Source organism: Cervus elaphus, chromosome 22 (assembly GCF_910594005.1).
Source record: "Cervus elaphus chromosome 22, mCerEla1.1, whole genome shotgun sequence".
NCBI lineage: Eukaryota > Metazoa > Chordata > Mammalia > Artiodactyla > Cervidae > Cervus > Cervus elaphus.
Window position 1 is genome coordinate 15,502,580 of NC_057836.1, and position 23,164 is coordinate 15,525,743.

The following is a 23,164-nucleotide window of genomic DNA, read 5'->3' on the forward strand; positions in this document are numbered from 1 at the left end:
GTGGAGCCAGGGGAGGGACCTGCCTCCCGCTTTGGGTGTTTCCCTGTTTATTACCGGTTTGATACCCAGCTGCCTCCGCAGCCACCTGAGAGGTCACCTGGGCAACCAGATGAAGCGCCAGGCACAGGGGAGAGCCTCAGAGGCGCCCCAGCTGAGGCCTGGCTCCTCAGACCTGAGAGAGGGGAGCCGGGGAGCCTGCAGGCCAATGGGCGGGGCCACCGGGCCTCTTACACCTCTGTCTTCCCCATCCTCCTCTGACCAGGGGACCCAGTGCTATCGGGACAGCATGCCATCCCGTCTTGGAGAGACAGGGGATGAAGGGAGCCTAACAGAAACCCCGCCCCCACACACAAACCCACAACACACCCCCTGTGCCCCCAAGTGGAGGGTGCCCCCAAGTGGAGGGCGCCCCACAGGCCCGCCCATCCACACTGCCCCAGTACTCACGGAGCTGTTGGGAGGGCTCCCTCCGCCAGACGCCTGGCCGGACCCTTGGGGGACACTGCTCTGCAGACGCTGGGCTGGGGGACCCGGCACCTGGAGGCACTGCTGTCCATGTTTGGGGCCCTGACCCCCTCTAACCACGGTCCGCGGGCTCAGCCGGCGTGGGGAGCCAGGGAGCAGGGGGATGTCTGTGAAAGACAAGGACACAGAGGGACAGCTGCTTCAGGGGATGGGAAAGCATGGATACAGGACCCAGAGCAGCTGAGGCGCTGAGCCTGGGACCCCAGGGCAGCCCTAAGAACATAACCACACCTCCCCACAGCTGCCCACCGCACCCCCACCCCCAGCCAGTCCTCACAGGCTTAGCTAGCCAGGCTCACATTGGCCATAGGGGAGGGGGTGGGGTGTTCCCATCACACACACACACACACACACACACACACACACACACACACACACAGCCTAGAGCCACCAGCAGTAGCTCCCTCTGATGATGACTGTCATAATGTCTTCTGGTGCCCAGACACTAGGAGGGCAGTTGCCTGGAGGCAGGGTGGGTGGGGCACTGCTGGAGAGACACCCTGAATTAACGCCAAAGGTTTAGTCTTTAGGGTCCTTCCCAGGGCAGCAAGAGAAGGGGGCACCCTGGCAGCCCCTACACCCCTGAAGAAGAGAGCCCTACAGACCAAAAGTGGGCTCAGGGCAGGGGTGACCTCTGACCCAAGGGCCACCTCTGGGGCCCTTGAGGGGTCTCCACACCCCTGCTGCCCCCACCATGGCCTCAGAGCTGCCCTGTCTCTCCCTCCCCCCACACCCCAGAGCAGCCCTTCAGTGCACCAGGGCTGACACCAAAAAAAATAAAAAGTGGTTATGATCGTTGGTCTTATTCTTTTCATTTTAAACTTCGTGTGAGCAGAAATCACACCTTATACATCCAGCCTGTAGCTCAGTTGGTAAAGAATCTGCCTGCAGTGCAGGATACCTGGGCTCGTTCCCTGGGTCAGGAAGATCCCCTGGAGATGGGAATGACAACCTACTCCAGTATTCTTGCCTGGAAAATCCTATGGCCAGAGGAGCCTGGTGGGCTACAGCCTATGGGGTCACAAGAGTCGGACCCCATGGTCCGACTTAAAGACTAAACGGATGGACGGAGTTAAACATTAAATGTTAAACTTAACAGATGAGTTAATGACTAACCACAACCTAGCACTTAGCACCTGCTGAATGAAGGAATGAATGAATGGACCAAAGGCAGCTATTCCCAGTCACTTAGAGCTTCTGGTCAGTTACTGGGTTGAGGAGCAGCCCGGTACATGTGCCCAGGTCTCTGCTGGGCAGTTTCTAGAGGACTTAAACTTGGGTCCCTGCACTTGAGAAATGTATCAATATCATCACTTTGTGAAGATATTGATGATGTGCAGAAACACAGTTACAGTCAGCAAGTAAAGATTCCATAATTTGTTTCTAGACTGTGGACTTTGGTCTATATTGAGGGAACCAGAAAGGTGGAAAGTCAAAGTAGCTTCAGGAAAGATAATAAGCCTGAATCTGGGTCTTGAAGCATCTGGAAGGTAGGGGACAGAACACTGAGGGGCAGGAGTGGGCATGCATGCTGGTGGGACAATGGAGGCCTCCAGTTTAGGATATCAGGGGAGGGGCTTCCTTCCTCCATCCCCAGTCCTGCTCATCCCTCTCCCCTTGTGCATTTCTGCCCAGATCAGAACTGAGAGCAAGACTGTACACCCCAGGGTGTGTATCTAAACACATCCTAAAAACCTCCATGTATGGCTAAACAACCAGAGACCATCCTGATGAATACCTGGACAGGTGATACAGCAGATGCGCACTCAAGGTCCATCCTTCCTTGACAGCATTCAAGGAATGAATTCACACGAGTGACCCAGGTAGCTCAGATTAAGAGGCAGCCCAAAGCCTTAGTCACACCACTGTCTGGGAGCCACCATCACGTAAAGGAGCCACAGGGATTTGAAGCTGGCCTCCAGGGCCCCACTGGCCACCCTGGCCACTCCCTCCACTGATAGAGGGATCACCGCTGCCTGGAGCCCTGCTTTCATGCCCACCTTCTCCCATAATCAGTGATTAGAGAACAGCGTGTAGTTCAGCTGTTCCAGCTCCAGAAACACATTCCAGGCAATAATGGCATTTTAGAGACTCTCTTGGGCTTCCCTGGTGGCTGAGACAATAAAGAATCTCCCTGAAATGCAGGTTCAATCCCTGGGTGGGGAAGATTCCCTGGAGAGAAAATGACAACCCACTACAGTATTCTTGCCTGGAGAATCCCATGGACAGAAGAGCCTTGCAGGCTACAGTCCATGGGGTCACAAAGAGTTGGACACAGCTGAGCGACTAACACACACACACAGAGCTCTCTTGGCAATACCGACTCCATTTTTATTTCCCTTCTTACACCATTCACTTGGCTCTTTGCACAAACGGCCTTAAATAGGAGATCCCTGGGTGTTTGTGACTTAGCCACCCTCCTGGGCTCTGGGGGTGTGATACTGTGATTTATTGTAAAAACAGATAGCTTGGCCTTTGTTCTGTACCTGCTATAGAGCTCCTAAGACCCTCAGAACTTCCTAAGTGTGGAGAGCAATCAAGGTGTCTTTCGGGAAGCTCCCCACTAACCTAAGAATGGGACCTGGTTGCTAGGGGAACTAACCTTGTGATGATAGGGTGGGCCTTTCAGTCTCCCCTCCCCCTTCCTCCCCCTGCCCTCCTAGGAGGGTTTGGGGCTGGAGCTTGAGCTTAGTCACCATTAGTGGCTGGAAACTTAATCATTTGTGCCTGTGTAATGAAGTGCCCCAAAAGGATGTATTATAATCAGTCATGCCCCCATAATGAAGCCCCCAAAAGGATGGAGTTCACTGAGCTTCCAGGTTGATGAACAAGTAGAGATGTGGGAAGAACAACACATCCAGAGGGCATGGGATTCCAGGTCCTTCCCACGTATCTTGTCCTCTGCATCTCATTCATGTGGCTCTTCCTGAGTTGTATCCTATCCTTTCATAATAAACCAGTGATCTAGTGAGTAATGCTTCCCAGCTGGCTCAGTGGTAAAAAACCCACCTGCCCATTCAGGAGACGCAAAAGACGTAGGTTCAATCCCTGGGTTGGGAAGATCCCCTAGAGGAGGGCATGGCAACCCACTCCAGTATTCTTGCCTGGAGAATCCCATGGACAGAGGAGTTTGGAGAGCTACAGTCCAAAGGGTCACAAAGAGCCAGATATGACTGAAGCAACTGAGCATGCATGCGTGTATATATGTATATGTGCAATGGAATATTACCCAGTCATAAGAAGGAATGAGACAATGCCATTAGCAGCGTCACGGATGGACCTAAAGATTACCATACTAAGTGAAGTAAATCAGACAAAGAAAGACAAATATCATGTGATATCACTTATATGTAGAGTCTTTAGAAAGCAGATAAATGAGCTTATCCACAAAATGGACTTCCCAGGTGGCTCAGTAGGTAAAGAATCTCCGCAATGCAAAAGGACACAGAGACACGGGCTTGATCCCTGGGTCAGGAGGATAGAAGCAGACTCACAGACACAGAGAACAAACTCAGGGTTACCAAAAGGGAAACGGGGTGGGGGAAGGATAAATTATCAGTTTGGGATTAGCAGGTGCATACTGCTGTATATAAAATAGATAACATGGTCCTACTATGAGCTCAGGGAGCTATGTCCAATATTCTGTGATAAACCATAACAGAGAAGAATACAAAGAAGAGCAGGTGTGTATACACATAACGGAATCACCCTGCCGTGCATCTTAAACCAGCACAACACTGTAAATCAACTATACTTCAAAAACAAAAAGACGGTAAGAAGCATTTGAATCTGTTGGCTAGCTACCATCACCCCAGCTCACCATTCATTCATTCACACATTCAGAACCATTTAATAACCACATACCACACACTTTGTCCTGCCCTGGTTGCTGAAACTTGAAGATCTCAGAGTCTACTTGGGGAGGCAAATGGTCTAAATCTGTAACTTTAATATATAATAAGGGAACTATATCACAGGAAACTTACCAGTTTTGAAAGGCCCCTATGACAGAGACTTGGGCTTCCCTTGTTGCTCAGACAGTAAAGAATCCGCCTGCAATGGAGGAGACCCGGGTTCGATCCCTGGGTCAGGAAGATCCCCTGGAGGAGGAAATGGCAACCCACTCCAGTATTCTTGCCTGGAGAATTCCATGGACAGAGGAGCCTGGTGGGCTACAGTCCATGGGGTCGCAAAGAGTCGGACACGACTGAGCAACTAACACTTCACTTCATGAAAGAGACTGCAAGCTGCTTACCAAAATCCATGCTCTCCGCTTCTGCCTGAACACACAGCTAGACCATATTCCCGAGCCTCCCTGATGTGGCCACGAGACTGAATTCCAGCCAGAGGAATGCGAGCAGAGTGTTATGTGCTATTTCTAGGTCTGACCCATCGAAACCTTCCATGACTGCTCCTGCGTGCTCTTTCCCTGCTCTCTGATAACTGGGATGGCAACCCTCGGGGCCACCTCGGAAGTCACAGATGAAGTTGGCTGAGCCCCCATCACCCTGAGTCCCCGAAAAGCTTTTGGGAAAAGAGTCACCCTACAAACTTGTTCACCCATCCAGGCCTATCTCTTTAGCAAGCAGTACACTCTTGTTATGCTTTAGTCCTTATTTTTTAGTCTATTCATTAGAGCAACTAGCTGAGCATAAGGTGCCCTCCACTATCAGTGTGGATAACAATGAATAACTTCACTTACTAGGGCTTCCCTGGTGGTTCAGACGTTAAAGAATCTGTCTGCAATTCAGGAGACCCAGGTTCAATCCCTGGGTCAGGAATATCCCCTGGAGGAGAAAATGGCAACCCACCCCAGTATTCTTGCCTGGAGAATTCCATGGACAGAGGAGTCTGGTGGGCTATAATCCATGGGGGCACAAAGAGTTGGACAGGACTGAATGACTAACGCTTGCTAACACAGGCAGTAATTCAGCCCACAGAGACACCATCCCTACTCGTACTATAGAGCCTTGTTCAAACTTCCCCCAACTTGACAGACAGCTCAACTGCCTCATACCTGCACACCCCAGGTGGGGAGAGATACTCAGAGGTAGGGACTGGATATCATCTTTGGCCCTCATTGCTGCCTGGCACATAGCAGGTGCTCAAGGAAAGACTGGATAAAAAATTGAGATGCAGAAAAGAAGAGCAGAGAGGGATTTCTGGTCAGTCGTCTCTTCTGTGCTTTGTGGTGTGGAATTTTGGAGCTTTGGGAGGGTGAAAAAATTGAGAGGTTTTGTCACCAGCAGAATCTCATTTTAAGGAATGAAAAGAATGGATGTATGTGCATGTATAACCAAACCACTCTGCTATTCACCTGAAACTAATGCAGCATTATAAATAACTCCACTCCAAAATAAAAGAAAAATTTTAGTTAAAAAAAGAAATGCTAAAGGATGTTCTTCACGATGAAGGAAAGTGACAACAGACAGGCATTTGCATAAGAATTGCTCCTGATGGGAGAGTCTTGTATTCCTTTCTTACAAGGGCGAGGAAAAGAGATTGTAAGTCATTGGTCAAAATGGACTATTAGCCACTAAATTTTCTACATGCTACAAGCCATTGTGCATCCGCGCTCAGTCGCTCAGTTGCTCAGTCATGTCCAACCTTTTGCGACCATATGGACTGTAGCCCGCCAGGCTCCTCTGTCCATGGGATTTTCCAGGCAAGAATACTGGAGTGGGTTGCCATTTCCTACTCCAGGGGATCTTCCCAACCCAAGGATCAAATCTGCCTCTCCTGCACTGGCAGGTGGATTCTTTACCACTGAGCCACCTGGGAAGCCCATCAGTTCAGTTCGGTTCAGTTGCTCAGTCATGTCCGACTCTTTGCGACCCCATGAATCGCAGCACGCCAGGCCTCCCTGTCCGTCACCAATTCCCGGAGTTTACTCAAACTCATGTCCATCAAGTCGGTGATGCCATCCAGCCATCTCATCTTCTGTCGTCCCCTTCTCCTCCTGTCCCCAATCCCTCCCAGCATCAGGGTCTTTTCCAATGAGACAACTCTTCGCACGAGGTGGCCAAAGTATTGGAGTTTCAGCTTCAGCATCAGTCCTTCCAATGAACACCCAGGACTGATCTCCTTTAGGATGGATTGGGTGGCTCTCCTTGCAGTCCAAGGGACTCTCAAGAGTCTTCTCCAACACCACAGTTCAAAAGCATCAATTTTTCAGCACTCAGTTTTCTTCACAGTCCAACTCTCACATCCATACATGACCAATGGAAAAACCACAGCCTTAACTAGATGGACCTTTGTTGGCAAAGTACCCATAGGCCACTATTCTTCAAGATAGAGGTTGGTTATCTAATGATTTGAAAGATAGTTGGTTATCTAATGGTTTGAAAACAGCATTTTTTTTTTCAGTATAATAGAGTAGCACGGACCAGAAAAGTATAAGACAGAAACACCTCTTTTAAAAAAAGACAGACACAATAAAATAAATGCCCACATGAAAAATAATACCCTTTCTAAAAAGCTACTAATGAAACTAAAGCTCATTATGCTGGGCAATGTCTTATATGTCACACAAATACCACTGTGACATTCTTCTTAAAGTTTAATGTTGATGAACTAGTCTCATTTTCTTAGGCAATGGGACCCATGTAACTTATTATCTCTTTTCTGAGCTGCCTGTCAAGAGGTTCATAGGTAAGTTTTTGCTCAATTACAGTATCTATTCTTATCTAGGTTTGGCTGATATAATAATATGTTCCCAATCTTTCATTCTTTGGCATTTGCTCCTTTTCCCTTAAGTTTTTTGGTATCTAGGTTTTCCTTTCTTGTAACTTGTTTGAAGAAAGGTTACAAGGTTTGAAGGTTTGAAGGTTAATAAATAAGAAATAGAAGTAGTTACTGATATAGGAAAAAAATAAAAATGAATTCAAAGGGAGTTACGGTCAAGAATAATCACCAAATATTAAAAACCAGTATTTTTTTCTATTTAATTATTTTCAATGGGCACTTATCATTACTTTTAAATTCTTAAAGCTATTTTTAATTAGTTTATGATGAATAACAGGCATCAGTGATTGCTGGAAACGTGTGAGTTTTCCCGTTTTTCTAGAAATCAGTGAACCAGTCAGAAGATATGAGGGTGGGACTGCCCTGGGGGTCCAGTGGTTAAGACTCTGAATTCCCACTGCACAGGCACAGGTTCAGTGCCTGGTCGGGAGCATAGAATAAATAAAAATACTCTACGAAATAAAAGAAAGTTTTTTTTTTAAAAAAAGGAAATACAAGGGTGGCACGCTTTATATTTGTGTTTGCTACACAGTGAGGGGAGGATCTCACCCAGCTCCTTGAAAGAACTGTCACCTTTTTGTAGTTTCAGCACAAGTTAACAGAGATGGAGAACTGTCAGCCAGATGGACTATTTATAAATTATTTGCTTAGAGTTTCTGGAGGGAGGGCAGGGTTGTCCATAGGAGCCAAAGAAAGACTTCTGGTACATCTTGAAATGTATTAATACTATGAAGTGTGAAAGTATTATTTGCTTCAGTCACGTCCGACTCCATGCGACCCCATGGACTGTAGCCTGCCAGGCTCCTCTGTCCATGGGATTTCCCAGGCAAGAATACTGGAGTGGGTTGCCATCCCCTTTGCCAGGGGATCTTCCCAACCCAGGGATTGAACCCAAGTCTTCTGCATTGCAGGCAGATTCTTTACAGTCTGAGCCACTGGGAGCTTATGAAGTATGGATGTGGTTAATTTCATTGGTGTGGTCTGAACAAGCCTGTTCTTGACCCCGCCTCCTCCTTTTCCTGTCCAACAAGGAGTGGGGTGGTGACCTTAGAGTGTGAGGTCCTGACAGTCCCGGGTGTGCGTGCCCTGTTGGTCGCTGAAGCTCCAGCACCGAGCACTGGCTCCACAAGTGTGCTCTGAACTGGTGTGTGCGGCCCCCACAGGGGCATGGGGTGCAACCCATAGAAGTGATCGTGAGCTGAGATTACCAGAATCATCAGACACTGGGCAAGTCCTCTGCAGGCAGTGGGTCAGTCTGCCACGTGCCTGTAAACCGTCAATGTGGAATTCAGGCAACCTGTGCTCACTGAAGCATGTCCCCGGTGTGAAGCACAGTGGCACGTTGTCATAGGAGTTCAGTGATGACAACTGGCCTTCTGAGGTTTGATCCCACTAAATAAACTAACCCTGATGACTCCAGACTGGAAGTCGTGTCAAGGCAAGCCTTGCCTGGAATATGACCACAGCATCACCTATCAGCCTTGCAAAATTAATATCTCCCTAAAGGCCCCACTTCCACCCACACTTCCACCCACCCCTTCCTTGCCAACATCTCCACTTCCTTCTAGTGGCTTCTGAAGAACAGAATGAGAGCAACCAGGTGAGGTGGAAGGGAAGTGAGTTGGAATTCCAACTTTATCCTTCACCGATGATTCACTGGTGAACCCCATGTAACAGGGGTATTTCCTAACCTCTCTGAACCTCAGATTCCCCTTCAGTGCCATGGATTTCATATTGACCCCAAGGCTGTTGGGAAGTGAAGCGCGGTATCTGTATGCACAGTGTCTAAATATGTCTCCCCTTTCTCTTTGAAAGTCAAAAGCATACAGCCTGAGCCCCAAGACTCCGTGCGATCTGGCTCACCCTCTCCCTTACCCTCCAGGCACTGGGTCTCCCCCTTGAATTTGTGGACAGCCCAAGCACATTGCTGCCCCAGGGTCTTTCGTCTCTACTGCTGCTGCTTGAGGGGCTTCCCTGGTGGCTCGGCAATAAAGAATCTGCCTGCAATGCAGGAGCCGCAGGAGACACGGGTTCAATCCTGGGTCAGGAAGACCTCCTGGAGGAAGGCTTGGCAACTAACTCCAATATTCTTGCCCAAAGAATCCCAGAGACAGCAGAGCCTGGCAGGTTATGATCCATAAGGTCTCAAAGAGTTGGACATGACTGAAGCAATATCACACAGGCATGCCGTTGCTTGACCATTCTCCAGGTGTCCACGTGGCTGGTTCCTTCTTTGAAGGCAATCTTTTTTCAAACTCCTCCTCCCCAGCAGCCTGATCACAAATATGGATGGATTCTACTTTGTAGCTAGAGGCCAGATTCTCATCTCTAGTGGTCGTTTCTGTTCTTCGTGCTCTAGAAACACCAGGCTGCCCTCAGCCAGAAGAAGGGTCCACAAGATGGAAATCGGGTCCTCATTAGAGAAAATGAAACACAAGCGCCACTCTAGCCCTCAGGGTCTCTGGCCCCCGACCCCAGTCCTGCCCCACTGTGGAAGTGGGCAGAGAAGGGACAGACAAACTGGACCAGCAGAGCCTGAGGCTGGTGTTTGGAACCCACCCTCCCTGCTCACACAGCCACCTCCATCAGCCAGCAAAGAGGCCCAGGGTCCACCTAGAAGCAACTCAGACAGCAGCCCGGGTGCCCAGAAAGGACCTACTTAGGTTCCTGGCTCCCAAAATGATGGCGTGTGGCAGGTCACAGTGAAGGGGCGATCGGGCCCTGGGTGTCTAGCAGCTGGGGCAGGCTTCTGATGTCCAATCCCGAGAGCAAAGCCCAGACAAGCTGTCTTGTCACCCTCTGGAGGAGCCCCCTCTCATCTAAGATCCTCCCTCACCTGCCACCTGCCTTTGGGGATGAGATTTAACCTTGCTCGGCAGGAACTTCTGCCCTAGACCAGCATTCACACGGTCCCGGAGTGTCTCTCCACACATGCTCACGCAGTCCCAGACTCACACCTGCCTTCCAGTCCCCTGTGCCCACTGTTCATGCCAGTGAAGTGAGCACCTTCCCCGGCCCCTGCCACTCCACGCCTCTCTCACAACCCACTGGAAACAAGACTCCAGACAGAAACCCCTTCTAGGCAGGGTCAACCCCACCAAACTCACGTGTGTATTCAATATCACCTGAAGATGCAGAAGGATCATGCCCTGCTCCCCTAAACGCTGCCTCAATTTGCTTTTCTTCTTAAATAACCCCCCACCCCCCCCGGGGAAAGCCTGTGTTTCCCGAAGTGTAAATGCCCTTCCTGGGGTGGATAAGGGCTGGGAGAGACTTCCTGAAATTGTGAGGATGCTCCAAGAGGCTAAAGTCAAGTTGCAGGGGATGACTCTGAACCTCTGTCCTCAGCAGACTGTTTCTGAATTAAACCTCAGTTGTTTGCTGATCCGTTCAGATGTGCTAAACACCCCCTGACTTGTAACAAGGAGAAGATAAAGAGATTGGAATTGGTAATTCATCAACAAAAAGCCACTGCACCAATCCCCTGACTCTTGTCCTACCTCTTTTCTCCTTGATAGGACATGAGCGTCCAGGAAACCACTCAAGTGTCCCTCGCCTTCTGAGGGTGAGAGCCACCCAAGGGTGAGAAGTTGCTGGTCTGGGTGTCCCAGCATCCGGGGAGGCACCCATTTCTCCACAGACAAGCGTGGGACCCCTGAGCTTGGAGCCCCGGGACAGAGCGGTCTTGGGCTGGACAAAGGGCTTTCATGTCAGGGATCATAGACTGAAATTATGTCTGCCTGTCTAGCCAGCAGACGGATTCCCTGCGAAGCCCCTTCCAGGTTCACCGGGGGTCACCAATCTCAAGGGTGGGAATAGGGATGCCCGCTCCTTCACTCCCAGCCCCCTCTCCGTCCTACAAGATTCTAGATGCTCAGGACCAGGTCCATGCAAAGGAGACTCACCATGCAGCCCTGGGGTGGTGGCCATGGAGCGGGCGCACCAGACGCGAAACCCCGACTGTCCCGCGGCTGCGCTGGCGTCTGCACTGGCGTCTGCACTGGCTTATTCAGCCCCCGGGCTAATTCCATCTCGGCTCAGCTCCGTCTGGACGTGCCCGCCCCTGCCTGCTGCTGCTGTCTCCTCCCCCATCCCTCGCTGGGGCCACCTGGCCTCCTCCGGCTGCTGCGCCCTGGGCGCACCGGCCGCTAGTCGCGCCACGTGGAGGAAGAAGCGCGTTCCCGCCGGCGGGTTGAGTCTGGGTCACGCTCGGGTTAATGAAGCTGAGGGGCCAGACCGTAAGACTGCGGCTCTCCCTAACCCCAGGCGCTGCCTCCTAACCTGGTTCGGGTGTGAGCGTTCAGCCGGATTATCTCTGGAACCGTCTGCCTGATTAGTTTCCAATCCCGCCCAGGAACCCTGCTTCCCGCCGCCCTGTGGCTGATCGCCTGGGTGGGGGCGGGTGCTTCCCCGCACAGCCACCAGCTGTCCCCCACCTTTCTCTAGACTAAAAGGAGCAGAAGTGGAGGAATCTCGCCCCAGGGACAGGAAGAAGGGCTGCAAGTGGTAAGGGGAGAGGCAGGTTTTAGAAAAGCTTCCCAGGAAGACTGTGGGACCAGTTGAGGAAGCAGATGTTGAAAGCTCCATCCTAGGAAAAAAGAGGAGGTCCATCTCTCTGGAATGGCTTTGGTACCTAGCCATGGGAAGGGGGATGGAAGAGAAGACCTCCAAAGAGCCATTCTGCATGATGAAATCTACAATTCCAAGATGCCCCCAAGGTAAGCAAGTGCATTAATACCAGGGACCCAGAAAATGAAAAGGTATTATGTTAACATATATGTCAAGTTGGCTCTGTATGACCACAAACTTTCCCAACTCCCATGCTGATAAGGTGGACTGGTGGGACTGCTCTCCACTTTATGCATGAGTGTTCAGTCTTGAAGTCATGCCCAACTCTTTTGGAATCCCACGGACTATAGCCCGTCAGGCTCCTTGGTCCATGGGATTTTCCAAGCAAGAATACTGGAGTGGGTTGCCATTTCCTCCTCCAGGGGATCTTCCTGACCCAGGGATCAAACCCATGTCTCCTTCACTGAAGGCGGCTTCTTTCTTGCTGAGCTACTGAGGAAGCCCTTCCCCACTTTATACCTTGTATCAATTGATGATGAACCTGAGACAGTAAAGGGAAGTAAGGAGCTGAGCAGAAGAAAACCAGAAACAGCATGTGCCCACCCTGGGCTGTGTCCTGGCCGCCAGGGGTAATCAAGGCTGGTATGGATACAGACATCCACTCCCTCCGCACCCTTCTCAGAGCCTCTCCCAAAGGAATGAGTTCTAATAACCGTTCTATGTTTTACTGCCTGTGTACCCATTTCACAGATAAGGAGACTGCAGTGTATAGGTCAGGCCCCATATCTCTGAGGGCTGAGCTCACTCCAGAGTCTGTGCTCTAACACTTGGATCCTGGCTCCTTTCTCTCCCAGACACACCCTTCTCCACCCTCTTCTGGGAACCCTTCCCTATGTTTCCAACGCCAAGAGGACTGGAAACATTTCCACCTTGGTTCATCTCTTCTCTCTCCCCATGCTCCCTGAGACCCTTCCTAAGACTCTCACTTCGGGGTGCTATTCCATCTGGTCTGAGGAGGACAAAATAGAGAGTCCTGGGAGAAGACCCTTGAGAGTCCCTTGGACTACAACATCAAACCAGTCAATCCTAAAGGAAACCAACCCTGAATATTCTTTGGATGGACTGATGCTGAAGCTGAAACTTCCAATACTTTGGCCACCTGATGCGGAGCCAACTCATTAGAAAAGACCCTGGTGCTGGGGAGGATCGAGGGCAGGAGGAGAAGGAGGTGACAGAGGATGAGATGGTTGGATAGCATCACCGACTTAATGGACATGAGTTTGAGCAAACTCCGGGAGATGGTGAAGGACAGGGCAGCCTGGCGGGCTGCAGTCCATGGGGTCACAAAGAGTTGGGCACGACTGAGTGACTGAGTAGCAAGAGCTGGGACCAGAGGCAGACCCACCTTGGAACGCATGCAGAGTGGGAGAGCTCCCAGTTCACACCCCACTGTTTCTCCTTCAGCATCCTATTTACCCTGCTCCCTGCTGTTTTTAAAAATCAAAACATGCAATTTTTCAAGTTCAGCTCTTTCCTTGGTAGTGAATCGTCCTGTCAGTAAATACGAGGAGAACTCGGGCTATGGGTGCACTGAGAAATTGACACCCTCTGTTGAAGAAGTAGCCTCCCACTGAATTTCTCGGAGCTCCACGCCGCCAACAGCACCTCGTCCTGGGTTGGAGCATCAGGCGATCAGTCAGAAGAGAGACAGCTATTAATAATTCTCTGGCCCCAGATCTGCTTTCCCACAGAGACCTTAGAGACTACTCAAAATTGGAGGTGGGGTGATGGATAGAGGGCGACAGCCTTTGAATTATTGAGCAGTTATATAAAACTTCTATCCATTCCTCCTTCCCTCTACCCGGCTAAAGCTCCCCACCAACGTGACTCAACGCAACTCATGGCGTTTGCCTCCAATGTTATCTTCCCTGGAGGTTCTTCTCCAGCGGAAGCAGAAAGGCCTAAAAATGCAGCCCTCCCCTTGTTCCAGTGAGGAAAAGGCTGAATCTGTCAGCACTAGATTCGTGTGGCTCTGGTGGACCAGCCCAAGAGTTCTTGCCCAGGTGTCCAGGTCCTCGGGTTCTGAGCCTGGCGTTGCCACCCAGTGGCTGTGTGACCTTGGGCAAGTCACTCAAGCTCTCTGAGCTACTTTCATCCTCGGTGAAGGGGCAGGAGAGGGCAGTGGATGAGATGATGTCTAAATCTTTTCCAGCTTCATTGTCCAGTACCTGCACTGCGTAGCATCTCTCTCGGGGCTGAAAAGGATCTGGTGTGAAAGCCTGGGCTCCCTCTCCACTCCCCACCCCCCACTTCAGCACCCGGCTCAGAGCAGCCCAGTCATCTCAACCTGGATGAACCACCAGCCTTTGACGAGAAGATAGATTGGCCTTTATTGTGCGTCCGGGAAGGTCCGGGAGCAGAGTGCGCATGCGCGCGGTGCAGGGGTGGCCGAGCCTAGCGAGAGGCAGCGGGTGTCCGCGGAGGGCGGGCAGCGCGTCACGGGCTGCATTTCCTGGGGGAGCACTTGCACTGCAGGGCGTTGAGGATCACGTGGTAGATGACGGAGCCGTTGGTGCAGCGCAGGGGCACTCGCATGGGCTCCGTGCGCGTCGGCGAGCAGCAGGAACACTGGTCCGGCACATCCTCCGTGTCGATGGAGTACAGGGCTTTGCTGGTGCATCTTCCCTGCAGCGGGAAAGAGAGAGGCGGCGACACGGGTGATGGAGAGTCGCAGGGTGGGGAGGGCTCTGGGGCAGCCCGCTTCCTGCACCTGCCCTCCTCCAGGCCTGGCCTCCGCCAGAGGAACCCAGGACAGCCAGGCAATGTGTCTGAAAGGCCTGCCCTAATGGAACTCTCACACCCAGCCCTATAGCTGCGATTTCTGTGCATGTTTGATGGATCTCCAAGGAACGCAGCTCCCACGTTCCATAAGTAACCCTCCATTCTCTTCAAAGGACGCTTTGAATCATTGCTGATGTTTTTATCTTCTGGGGTCAAAAGTTCTCAGTTACTTCAATAAAATATTTGCTTTCAAAAAAAAAGGAAAAAGAAAGTTCCTAGTTTCTTTCACATCTCCTCCTTGTGAACTTCCCAGATCTTTGCACAATGTATCTAAAGAGAGGTGTTCAAATGAAGAGACCCCTCCTCTGAACCAAGGACTCCTTACCTGGCAATAGTGGATGTCCACTTCCCCTTCAGATGCGCAATCGCCCACCTTGATGTGCTGCACCCTGCCCGTGATGTCCTTGCACTCGGGCTCCTCACCTACAGGGCAGGTGAGAGATGGGACCTGTTTTCCCATTCAACATTGTCCACTCCAGTTCCCTTATTCACTGGACATAGGTCAATTTCACAGTAACCAGGTCTCCACAGCCAGCTCCAGGGAGGGCAAGTCAGTGATCCTGGTTCCCCTCAGCTTCTCCTGCTGTCGCTTCAGTCATGTCCAACTCTTTGCAACCCCACAGCCTGCAGCTCACCAGGCTCCTCTGTCCATGTGATTTCCCAGGCAAGAATACTAGAGTGGGCTGTCATTCCCTTCTCCAGGGGATCTTCCCGACCCAAGGATCGAACTTGCATCTCCTGCATTGGCAGGCAGGTTCTTAACCACTAGCACCACCTGGGAAGCCCAGCTTCTCCTGGCCCTTCATAATCAGAGATAAAGATATCACTGGGTTGAACTCACTTAATGGAACAATTCTAACTGCAAGAGGAGCCTAGATTCACCGTGCTTTGGTGATGTCGATGGATAAGACTCACTTTTATACAATTGTAGACTCTAAAAGCCATAATGATCAGAGCAATCCTCTTGTGCTTATAACTCTGCATGTGTGTGAGTTGCTCAGTTATGTCCAACTCTGTGACCCCATGGACTGTAGCCTGCCAGGCTCCTCTGTTCATGGACTTTTCCAGGCAAGAATACTGGAGAGGGTTGCCAGTTTCTTCTCCAGGGGATCTTCCCCACCCAGGGATCAAACCTGCGTCTCCTCCATCTCCAGCATTGGCAGGTGGATTCTTTACCACTGCGCCACCTGGAAAGCCTGCTTATACTATACCCAGAAGCAAACAAGCAATGAAGTATTCAATAAGTACAATTAATATCTATTCATCCCTGCAAATGTCATTGTGGGGACCGAGAAGATCCTTGCAGCCCTTGTGGAATCTTTGCTTTGAGTAAAGCCATCTCCTGGTCGCAGGTATGGGTTTCCTTACCACACAGGGCTTAACAGCATTCAGCTTTGAATCTCTGCTTGCCCCACTGATAATTCTAGGATTTAATGTCAGTTCACCGTTGCCTGTCCAAACACTGGGAGTTTTCCATTCCTGGATGGCTCCAAATCTAATTCAACCTTAACTACATATTAGCCAGCCTCCCAATTTCCAAATAATTTCATTTTAAAGCAAAAGCCTGCCAACCACATTAAGAGAGTGAATGAGGAAAACATATTGAAGCCAACACACAGTAGATTTAAATCCCCGAGCCTGGCTTATTTTCCTTATGGAGGGCCCCGTCTCCTGAAAGCACTGAAGCCCCGTTTGGCCTCATTGCTAGTTTTGCAGATAACAGCCTCGGCCAGATTGCCCCTGCAGCACACCTAGAGGAAAATGCGTCTCTTCCTGGACGGCTTCCTGATCTCAGCCATGCAGACAGGAATCACAGAGAGAGATGCTCTCAGAGTGTGTCCCCTCCGTCTGCAGCTTGGTTACAGCAACTCCAGAGACTGTCAGAGTGAGCCATCAGGAGAAGAAAAAATGACTGACCACTGAAGGTATTCATGTTTTCACTCTTCCTTTCTTTTCCCCAGGGGCTTCCCTGGTGGCTCAGATGGTAAAGAATCCACCTGCAATGCAGGAGACCAGATTCGATCCCTGGGTCAGAAAGCTCCCCTTGAGATGGGAATGGCTACCCACTCCAGTATTCTTGCTTGAAGAATTACACGGACAGCGGAGCCTGGTGGGCTATAGTACATGGGGTTGCAAACAGCCGGACACAACTGAGCAACTCTTTTCTTTCTCTACCTCCAAATAAACATGGGAACATGGACCCAGGAATCCAAAAACAAACAAACAAAAGCTAAGTAACTAAACTAAAAAAACAAAGAATATTAGTCCAGACAAGTAATTCTATACCCAGAGAATACAGCACGAACTTTGGGATTCTGAAAGGTACGGGTGCTCTTGGAAACAAAAATGTGTGGTGAGATGCTTTCTGATGAGCAGACTGGAGCTCCGTCTCCAAAGCTGCTGCAGTAACTACTGGGGGACCAACCCGTGCAACACAAGTGCAAGGTCAGGAAGAGCCAAGGACTTCCCTGGTGGCCCAGTGGTAAAGAATCTGCCTGCCAACACAGGGGATACAGGTTCGATCCCTATTCCGGGAAGATCCCACATGCCTCGGGGCACCTAAGCCCATGCACCATGACTACGGAGCCAGCACGCTCTAGAGCCCATGCTCAGCAACAAGAGAAGCCACCACAATGAGAAGCTTGCACACAGCAAGTAAAGGTAGCCCCAGCTCTCCACAACTAGAGAAAGCCTGGGCACAGCAATGAAGACACAGCACAGCCAAAACCAAAATTAATTAATTTAAAAAAAGAACAGGTGAGAGTGAAGGAGAGGAGGGTAATAAAACTGGTTAATGAGACCAGCCTATCAATCCTTGGAAAGACTGTGTTTCTCTGCAGCCCCACAGCTAGCTTCTCACTTCCCCTTCTCTCTGGGATACCCAAAGAATAGAGGTGTATTGAGTGTCTCATCTGTTGAGATCATAAATCAAGGTGCCTTGTCTTCAAGGAGCTTCAAGGGCAGAGAGAAGACATTCTCTTGTGATAGGACTGTGACCAACCCAAGACCCGGTGAGGAGAAAGGCAAGTAAGAGGCTAGTGATTGCCAGGAGTCTGGAAGAAGGAAGAAGAGACTGGTGTACAGGCATCTGAAAGGGGGCTTGAGGAGGGGGCAGTCCAAGGACACGCGAGGCTGGGAGGCAGTCCCCTGCAGAACGGAATGCAATGACTGTGCTATCTTCCTAGAATAAAGTTCACTTCGAGGAACATCCCCTGGTCTGGATCTGATGGGTTTCAAGGGACAGTCTATTGGTAATGTACTTACATGTGTCACAGCACGTGCCAGGAATTTTCACGATTTTCCCCTAAGAAAACAGCAAAGTCCCGAGTTAGGCACAAATAGTACATAGTGGACACTTTCTGTCACTCCAGGCCAAGTCCTGCCTCTGGACTCACAGCCCAAGGCCCCCGAAGTGAACAGGCTGTCCCATCACAAAGGTGAGCAGACTGACCACCCTGCCCGGCCAGGCTGAAACGGTCCTGATTATTCCAAATTCTCTTCCAGTTGAGAGTCACCAGGACTGTCATTCCCAGGGGAGAACATCAGTCAGTTTGGCCTCTCACCTCCCCATTCAAGGATCACAGATCCAATCTCCCTCAAGGGGAGGTATTTTCTTAGAGCATTGTGGAGAGAGTTTCACCTCTCCATCACGCTGTGATTTTGTAATATTGTTGATTTTTAAACTAGGTCGGGGTTCTCCTTGAACACTGGGAATCATGGCAGAGCTGGACTGCCATTCAGAAGAACCTTCTTTTTTCAGTCAAAGATGGAGCCAGTTGAGAGGAAAGCAGGGCCTGGGCTCTGACGGCTCACCCCCTCAGCCAGACATTTGTGTTCGTTGAAGGGCGGGCAGCCCGTGACCCTCTTCTCCCAAATGAACTCTCCTCTCTTGTTGACTTTGCAGAAGTGACTGTCACAGCCATCCTGGAGTGTCTCATCACGCTGAAAGGAAAGAGAGGATATGCGTTGAGCACATCTGAAGACAGCCCTTGGGTTTCAAAGCCACTTTGAACAGTGATCTTGACTCCTTGGAGTTGTTGAGACAGTGTGGGGGACCATAGAACAAGAATGAGGTAGGTGCAGTCTGGTTTTGCAACCTGTTTCCTGGGAATAGGGCTGTATGAAGGTAGGGAATCCCTAAACTCTTCTGACCACATAACAGCGTAAAGAATTAAGATGCAGTGGAGGTAAACTGGGCAATCAATAGCTGAACTAGAGATGAGTGCCTCTGACCAAGAGATGAGTGAACTAGGCGCCTGCCTCAGCAGCCCATCCTAACTTTCACAGATGGGCATCTCTGCCACCTGACTGCCTACCCAGTCTCAGAGATAATCGAGGCTGGAGAAAACCTTAGAGGTCAACCAACTCTCAATCATGGGGCCCACACCAACTATCCCCTTGTCGAGGAAAGTGACAAAATAACTAAATCCTATACCTCCTAAAGGTTATCCATCTTTTCTTTACAAAAAATCAGAAATAGGTATGAAAAGAAGTCAATATCGACCCAAACTTGGCCCCCTCTTTCTTGAAGAAAAGATCCCCAAGCAAGGAAGCAGACGGTGATCTGAGGGGACAGTCTTGACTTCCACTTGCTCCCACCTTCAGCATCAGGATCTGTCCTCCTCGTAGCTGAATGGTGCACGCCGTAGGCAGGCATCTCCCACAGCATTCGCCCTGGAGCTTCTCTTCCACGTAACCCTGGAACCAGGAGAAAATGCAGCCTCTGTGAGCCTCCCCCAAAGACCCCGTTCATAAGTAAGCCAAACTGTAAATGATTTCATCATACCCAGCCGCTCCAACCAGAAATCTGGGGGCCATCCTCGTCCCTGCTCTCTTTTTCTCATCCCCTGCCTCGCCCCTCACTCATCACCAGATCTTGCCAAAAAATGCATCTTGAACTCATCCACTGCTTGTCATTCCAGGGTCCTCTGTCATCACCGAGTCCACGCAATCATCATCTGCCACTGGACTTTGTCACGGTGGAAATTGCACCCTGCCTCCGTCCCTTCCCCTTCACGGTAGGGGAAAAGGCTGTAGCTTCCAGACCACAGGATTTCATGGTTTTACAAAAACTTCCCCCAAATCTGGGAGACCATACAGGGTAACCAACTTTTTATTTTTGCAAAGAATTTTCACCCATGCTAACCAAGTAAGAACCAAAAAGCGATCATCAGTTGTCTCATCATTGCATTAAAATTTAAGCTCTTTCACCTTTCCCCACCATGCCAAAAGGGACTTCCCTGGTGCCTCAGACAGCAAAGAATCTGCTTGCCATGCAGGAGAACCAGGTCCCTGGATCGGGAAGATCCCCTGGAGAAGGGAATGGCAACCCACTCCAATATTCTCGCCTGGAGAATTCCATGGACAGAGGAGCCTGGCGGGCTACAGTCCATGGGGTCGCAAAGAGTCAGACACAACTGAACAACTAACACTTTCACAACATGCCAAAAGGAAGAAAAAAAAAACAGGAAGAACAAAATTCAGTAAAATTTTAAAAGAATACATTTAGCTATGTGAAAGCCAACTACGGTGTCATTTTTTTCATTTTGCTGTATTTAGTAATGACCACTTAGAGATTCATTCTTTGGGGTCCTGAGGTTTTCCTGCTGTGAATCCCTAGCAGGTCAGTCTGGAGTCCGGGGCAGAAGACCCGCTGTATCACAGGGCTCCCGTGTTGATTGCACCAAGACTGAAGCCTCCTAACCAGCAGGGCGGTGAGGAGTCTGTGAGTGTGCACTGAACCCACCACGTAGGCTGTGGAGAAAGCCAGTGAGGACTGAGCTTCCAGCAGAACAGGGCGACTGGATGGACCCTGGCTACACACACATGCTTGGAAGGACACCGCCAACATCTGAGGCCATGGGGTAAGCTTTAGCTGTGTTTTCAAAATCACACGATTCCTGAAGGTGGGGACCGTGATGGATGGGAGAGGAAGAGAGAGATGGGGAAAACAGCATGAATGCATGCAACTGGTTACTATCAGAATGAGGAAATAAAATGGGGTTGACATCAGACAGGATTTCATGGGAGCCTGGATTGGGGCATTTTCTAGTGAGTGCTAGAAGAAACTAGGAAATACCCTCTACTCAGCCCAAAATCTTTACAGGAGACATGAGGGGTGGGGGACAAATGGAGGAGAAGGTTGCAAAGTGAAGAGATGGGGCTGTGGAGGCTCCATCCACACCCCAGAGGGGCCAAGGGCATGGTGAATTCAAGGACGAGGAAAGATGGAGGGCGTTATGGGAGGGAAAGGGACCAGAGGAGGTGGAGGATGGAGTGGGAGGTGAGAGGAGGGGGCACTGATTTCAGAGGAGCAGTGAACTGAGGAAGGAGGGAGGGGAGGGGAGGGAGCAGGCTGACCTCACTCGCAGGAGAGAGAAGAGACCCTGAGCAGCGAGAACACAGCTGCGAGAATACAGGCACACGGGTGACAGGCGTGTCTGAGCGCTGCTGGGCTTCCAGCCACTGCTGACTGGACACCCACTGCACGGCCACCAGGTGGACCAGGAGGCGGGCAGGGCTGACCGGGCTTTCGCTGGAGCATCCAACCAGGAAGGGCCAGGCATCCCGCCAACCACAGAACTCAGGTCAGAGCAGCCAACGAGCCCTGCTGCCCTGTCCAGGGATGCCCCCCAGGCTCTTCTCAGAGGTGTCTCCCAGCCCTTTTCACAAACTGTGTTGGCCACTCGAGGACCCCAGTCCTATCTCCCCACTGCCCTTACTCTTTTTTTCTTTTCTCACCCTCTTTTTAAACTTTTTTCTCTTGTGAATACATTTATTAACATCGGTCATATGCACGGTTTACAACTGATAATGAATAGTGAATATGGGCTTCCCAGGTGGCACGAGTTGTAAAGAAAACCTGCCTGCCTATGCAGGAGACATAAGAGACACAGGTTCGATACCTGGGTCAGAAAGATCCCCTGAAGGAGGGCATGGCAACCCACTCCGCTATTCTTGCCTGGAGAATCCCATGGACAGAGGAGCCTGGAGAGTTACAGTCCATGGGGTCGCAAAGAGTCAAATGCAACTGAAATGACTTAGCACACACGCACAGTGATAATATAATATTTTATACATTGCACTTGATTATTTTCAAATCTCTTTTGATATTGATCTCTAACATAATTCCACAGTGTTAAGAGAACAGAGTTTGTGTGATTTCAATACCTTTAGGCCATGAAATTTTTGCACCTTGTTTTATGTCCCTGGATATGTTCCAGTGTCTCCTGGTTTATAGTCTATGGGAACTTGAATAAAATTTTGCATCCTGCTGTTGTGTGAAAATTGTACAAATCTTAATTACGTTGAATTGATTCATAGAGTTTTTCAGGTCTACTGTATCCTCCTACTTTTCTGTCTATTCATTCTAGTAATTCTTGAGAGTTTTATATTGAAACTCCAACTAAAAACCTTAATTTATCTACTTAAAAAAATAATTGCAATATCTAGTAGAACTATTTTTTTTAAAAAGCCTTTAAAAAAGAGAATGTACTTTTTTTTTTTTTTTGGAAAGCCACTGCCCTTACCCTTGCTGATGGGCCAGTCTGGCCCCATTCTGCCTCCTGGGAGGGCACTGCTCAAGGTCAGCCCAAGGTTATGCTCCTCCGGGAGGCCTTCTCCATGTTCCTGGTCAGGGTCATGTCTCTTCCCCTTGTTTTCCTTTGTCTCTACCAGCACAAACCACCAGCACAGACCACCAGCTGCTGGGCCCCTTGAGGTATAAGCATCATCTCCCCTGGAGGAGACAGAGGGCCCACGTTTCTGGTGATGCTGACAGTTCCATCTGACATTTGCAGTTCAAACAGACTGACCTAAACTTGACCCAGCACAGCTCCCCACATGCAGGAGGCTTCCCAGAGGTCCAGGGAAGAATGCTGAGCGACAAGAGGGCACGTGAGGCAGAGCTCAGCAAAGACTGAGAGACACACAGCGGAGCTAATCTCCGGGATGTCAAGGGGGAGGAAGTGAGTTCACTGCCCTGGGTGGGTGTGTGTGTGTGTGTGTGTGTGGTGTGTGTGTGTGTGTCTGCTTGGTTGCTCAGTTGTGTCTGACTCTTTGTGACCCCATGGACTGTGGCCACCAGGATCCTCTGTTCATGGGACTCTCCAGGCAAGAACACTGGAGTGGGTTGCCATTGCCTCCTCCAGGAGACTTTCCCCATCCAGGGATTGAAACCGCTATCTCCTGCACTGGGAGGCAGATTCTTTCCATCTGAGCCATCAGGGAAGCCCACACTGCCCTGAGGAGATGCAATTTTGGAGAAGAGGAGGAATACACAGACCAAAGGGGGCTGTGGATTTAAAAATACTTAGAAACCTATGTCTAGAATGGATTTTAAAGCTGGGTACCTAAGGATGCAGAGGAGGTGGCTATGCCACCCTCTGACCACCAGAGGGCGCCAGTAGAGACTGTGCTCATATCTCTGACCACTTTCCAGCAGGACAGCGGGTGTGGACCTCTCTCTCCTGGCATTGATTGTAAT

The 23,164-nt window shown here is 50.2% G+C and overlaps 2 protein-coding genes across 3 annotated transcripts in view; both read right to left on the bottom strand.

Annotated features, from left to right (window-relative positions):
• ANO2 (anoctamin 2) overlaps positions 1–12,989 on the bottom strand; it is a 336,156-nt gene extending 323,167 nt beyond the window's left edge. Inside the window, exons 1-2 of one of the 2 annotated variants that reach the window (XM_043882141.1) lie at positions 11,175–12,989; positions 448–632 (exon numbers count right to left, since the gene is read on the bottom strand). In XM_043882141.1, coding sequence (XP_043738076.1) covers positions 448–632; positions 11,175–11,199 — 210 coding nt within the window. In that variant the 5' untranslated portion in view covers positions 11,200–12,989. Of the gene's footprint in view, positions 1–447; positions 633–4,780; positions 5,282–11,174 lie in introns of those variants that run through there. The other variant, XM_043882142.1, reaches the window with a different exon arrangement.
• A 1,214-nt stretch (positions 12,990–14,203) lies between these two features.
• VWF (von Willebrand factor) overlaps positions 14,204–23,164 on the bottom strand; it is a 128,913-nt gene continuing 119,952 nt past the window's right edge. The window contains exons 48-52 of the mRNA XM_043880888.1: positions 19,279–19,377; positions 18,493–18,621; positions 17,944–17,983; positions 15,005–15,102; positions 14,204–14,523 (exon numbers count right to left, since the gene is read on the bottom strand). Of these exons, the coding sequence (XP_043736823.1) occupies positions 14,335–14,523; positions 15,005–15,102; positions 17,944–17,983; positions 18,493–18,621; positions 19,279–19,377 (555 nt within the window). The 3' untranslated portion in view covers positions 14,204–14,334. The remainder of the gene's footprint in view (positions 14,524–15,004; positions 15,103–17,943; positions 17,984–18,492; positions 18,622–19,278; positions 19,378–23,164) is intronic.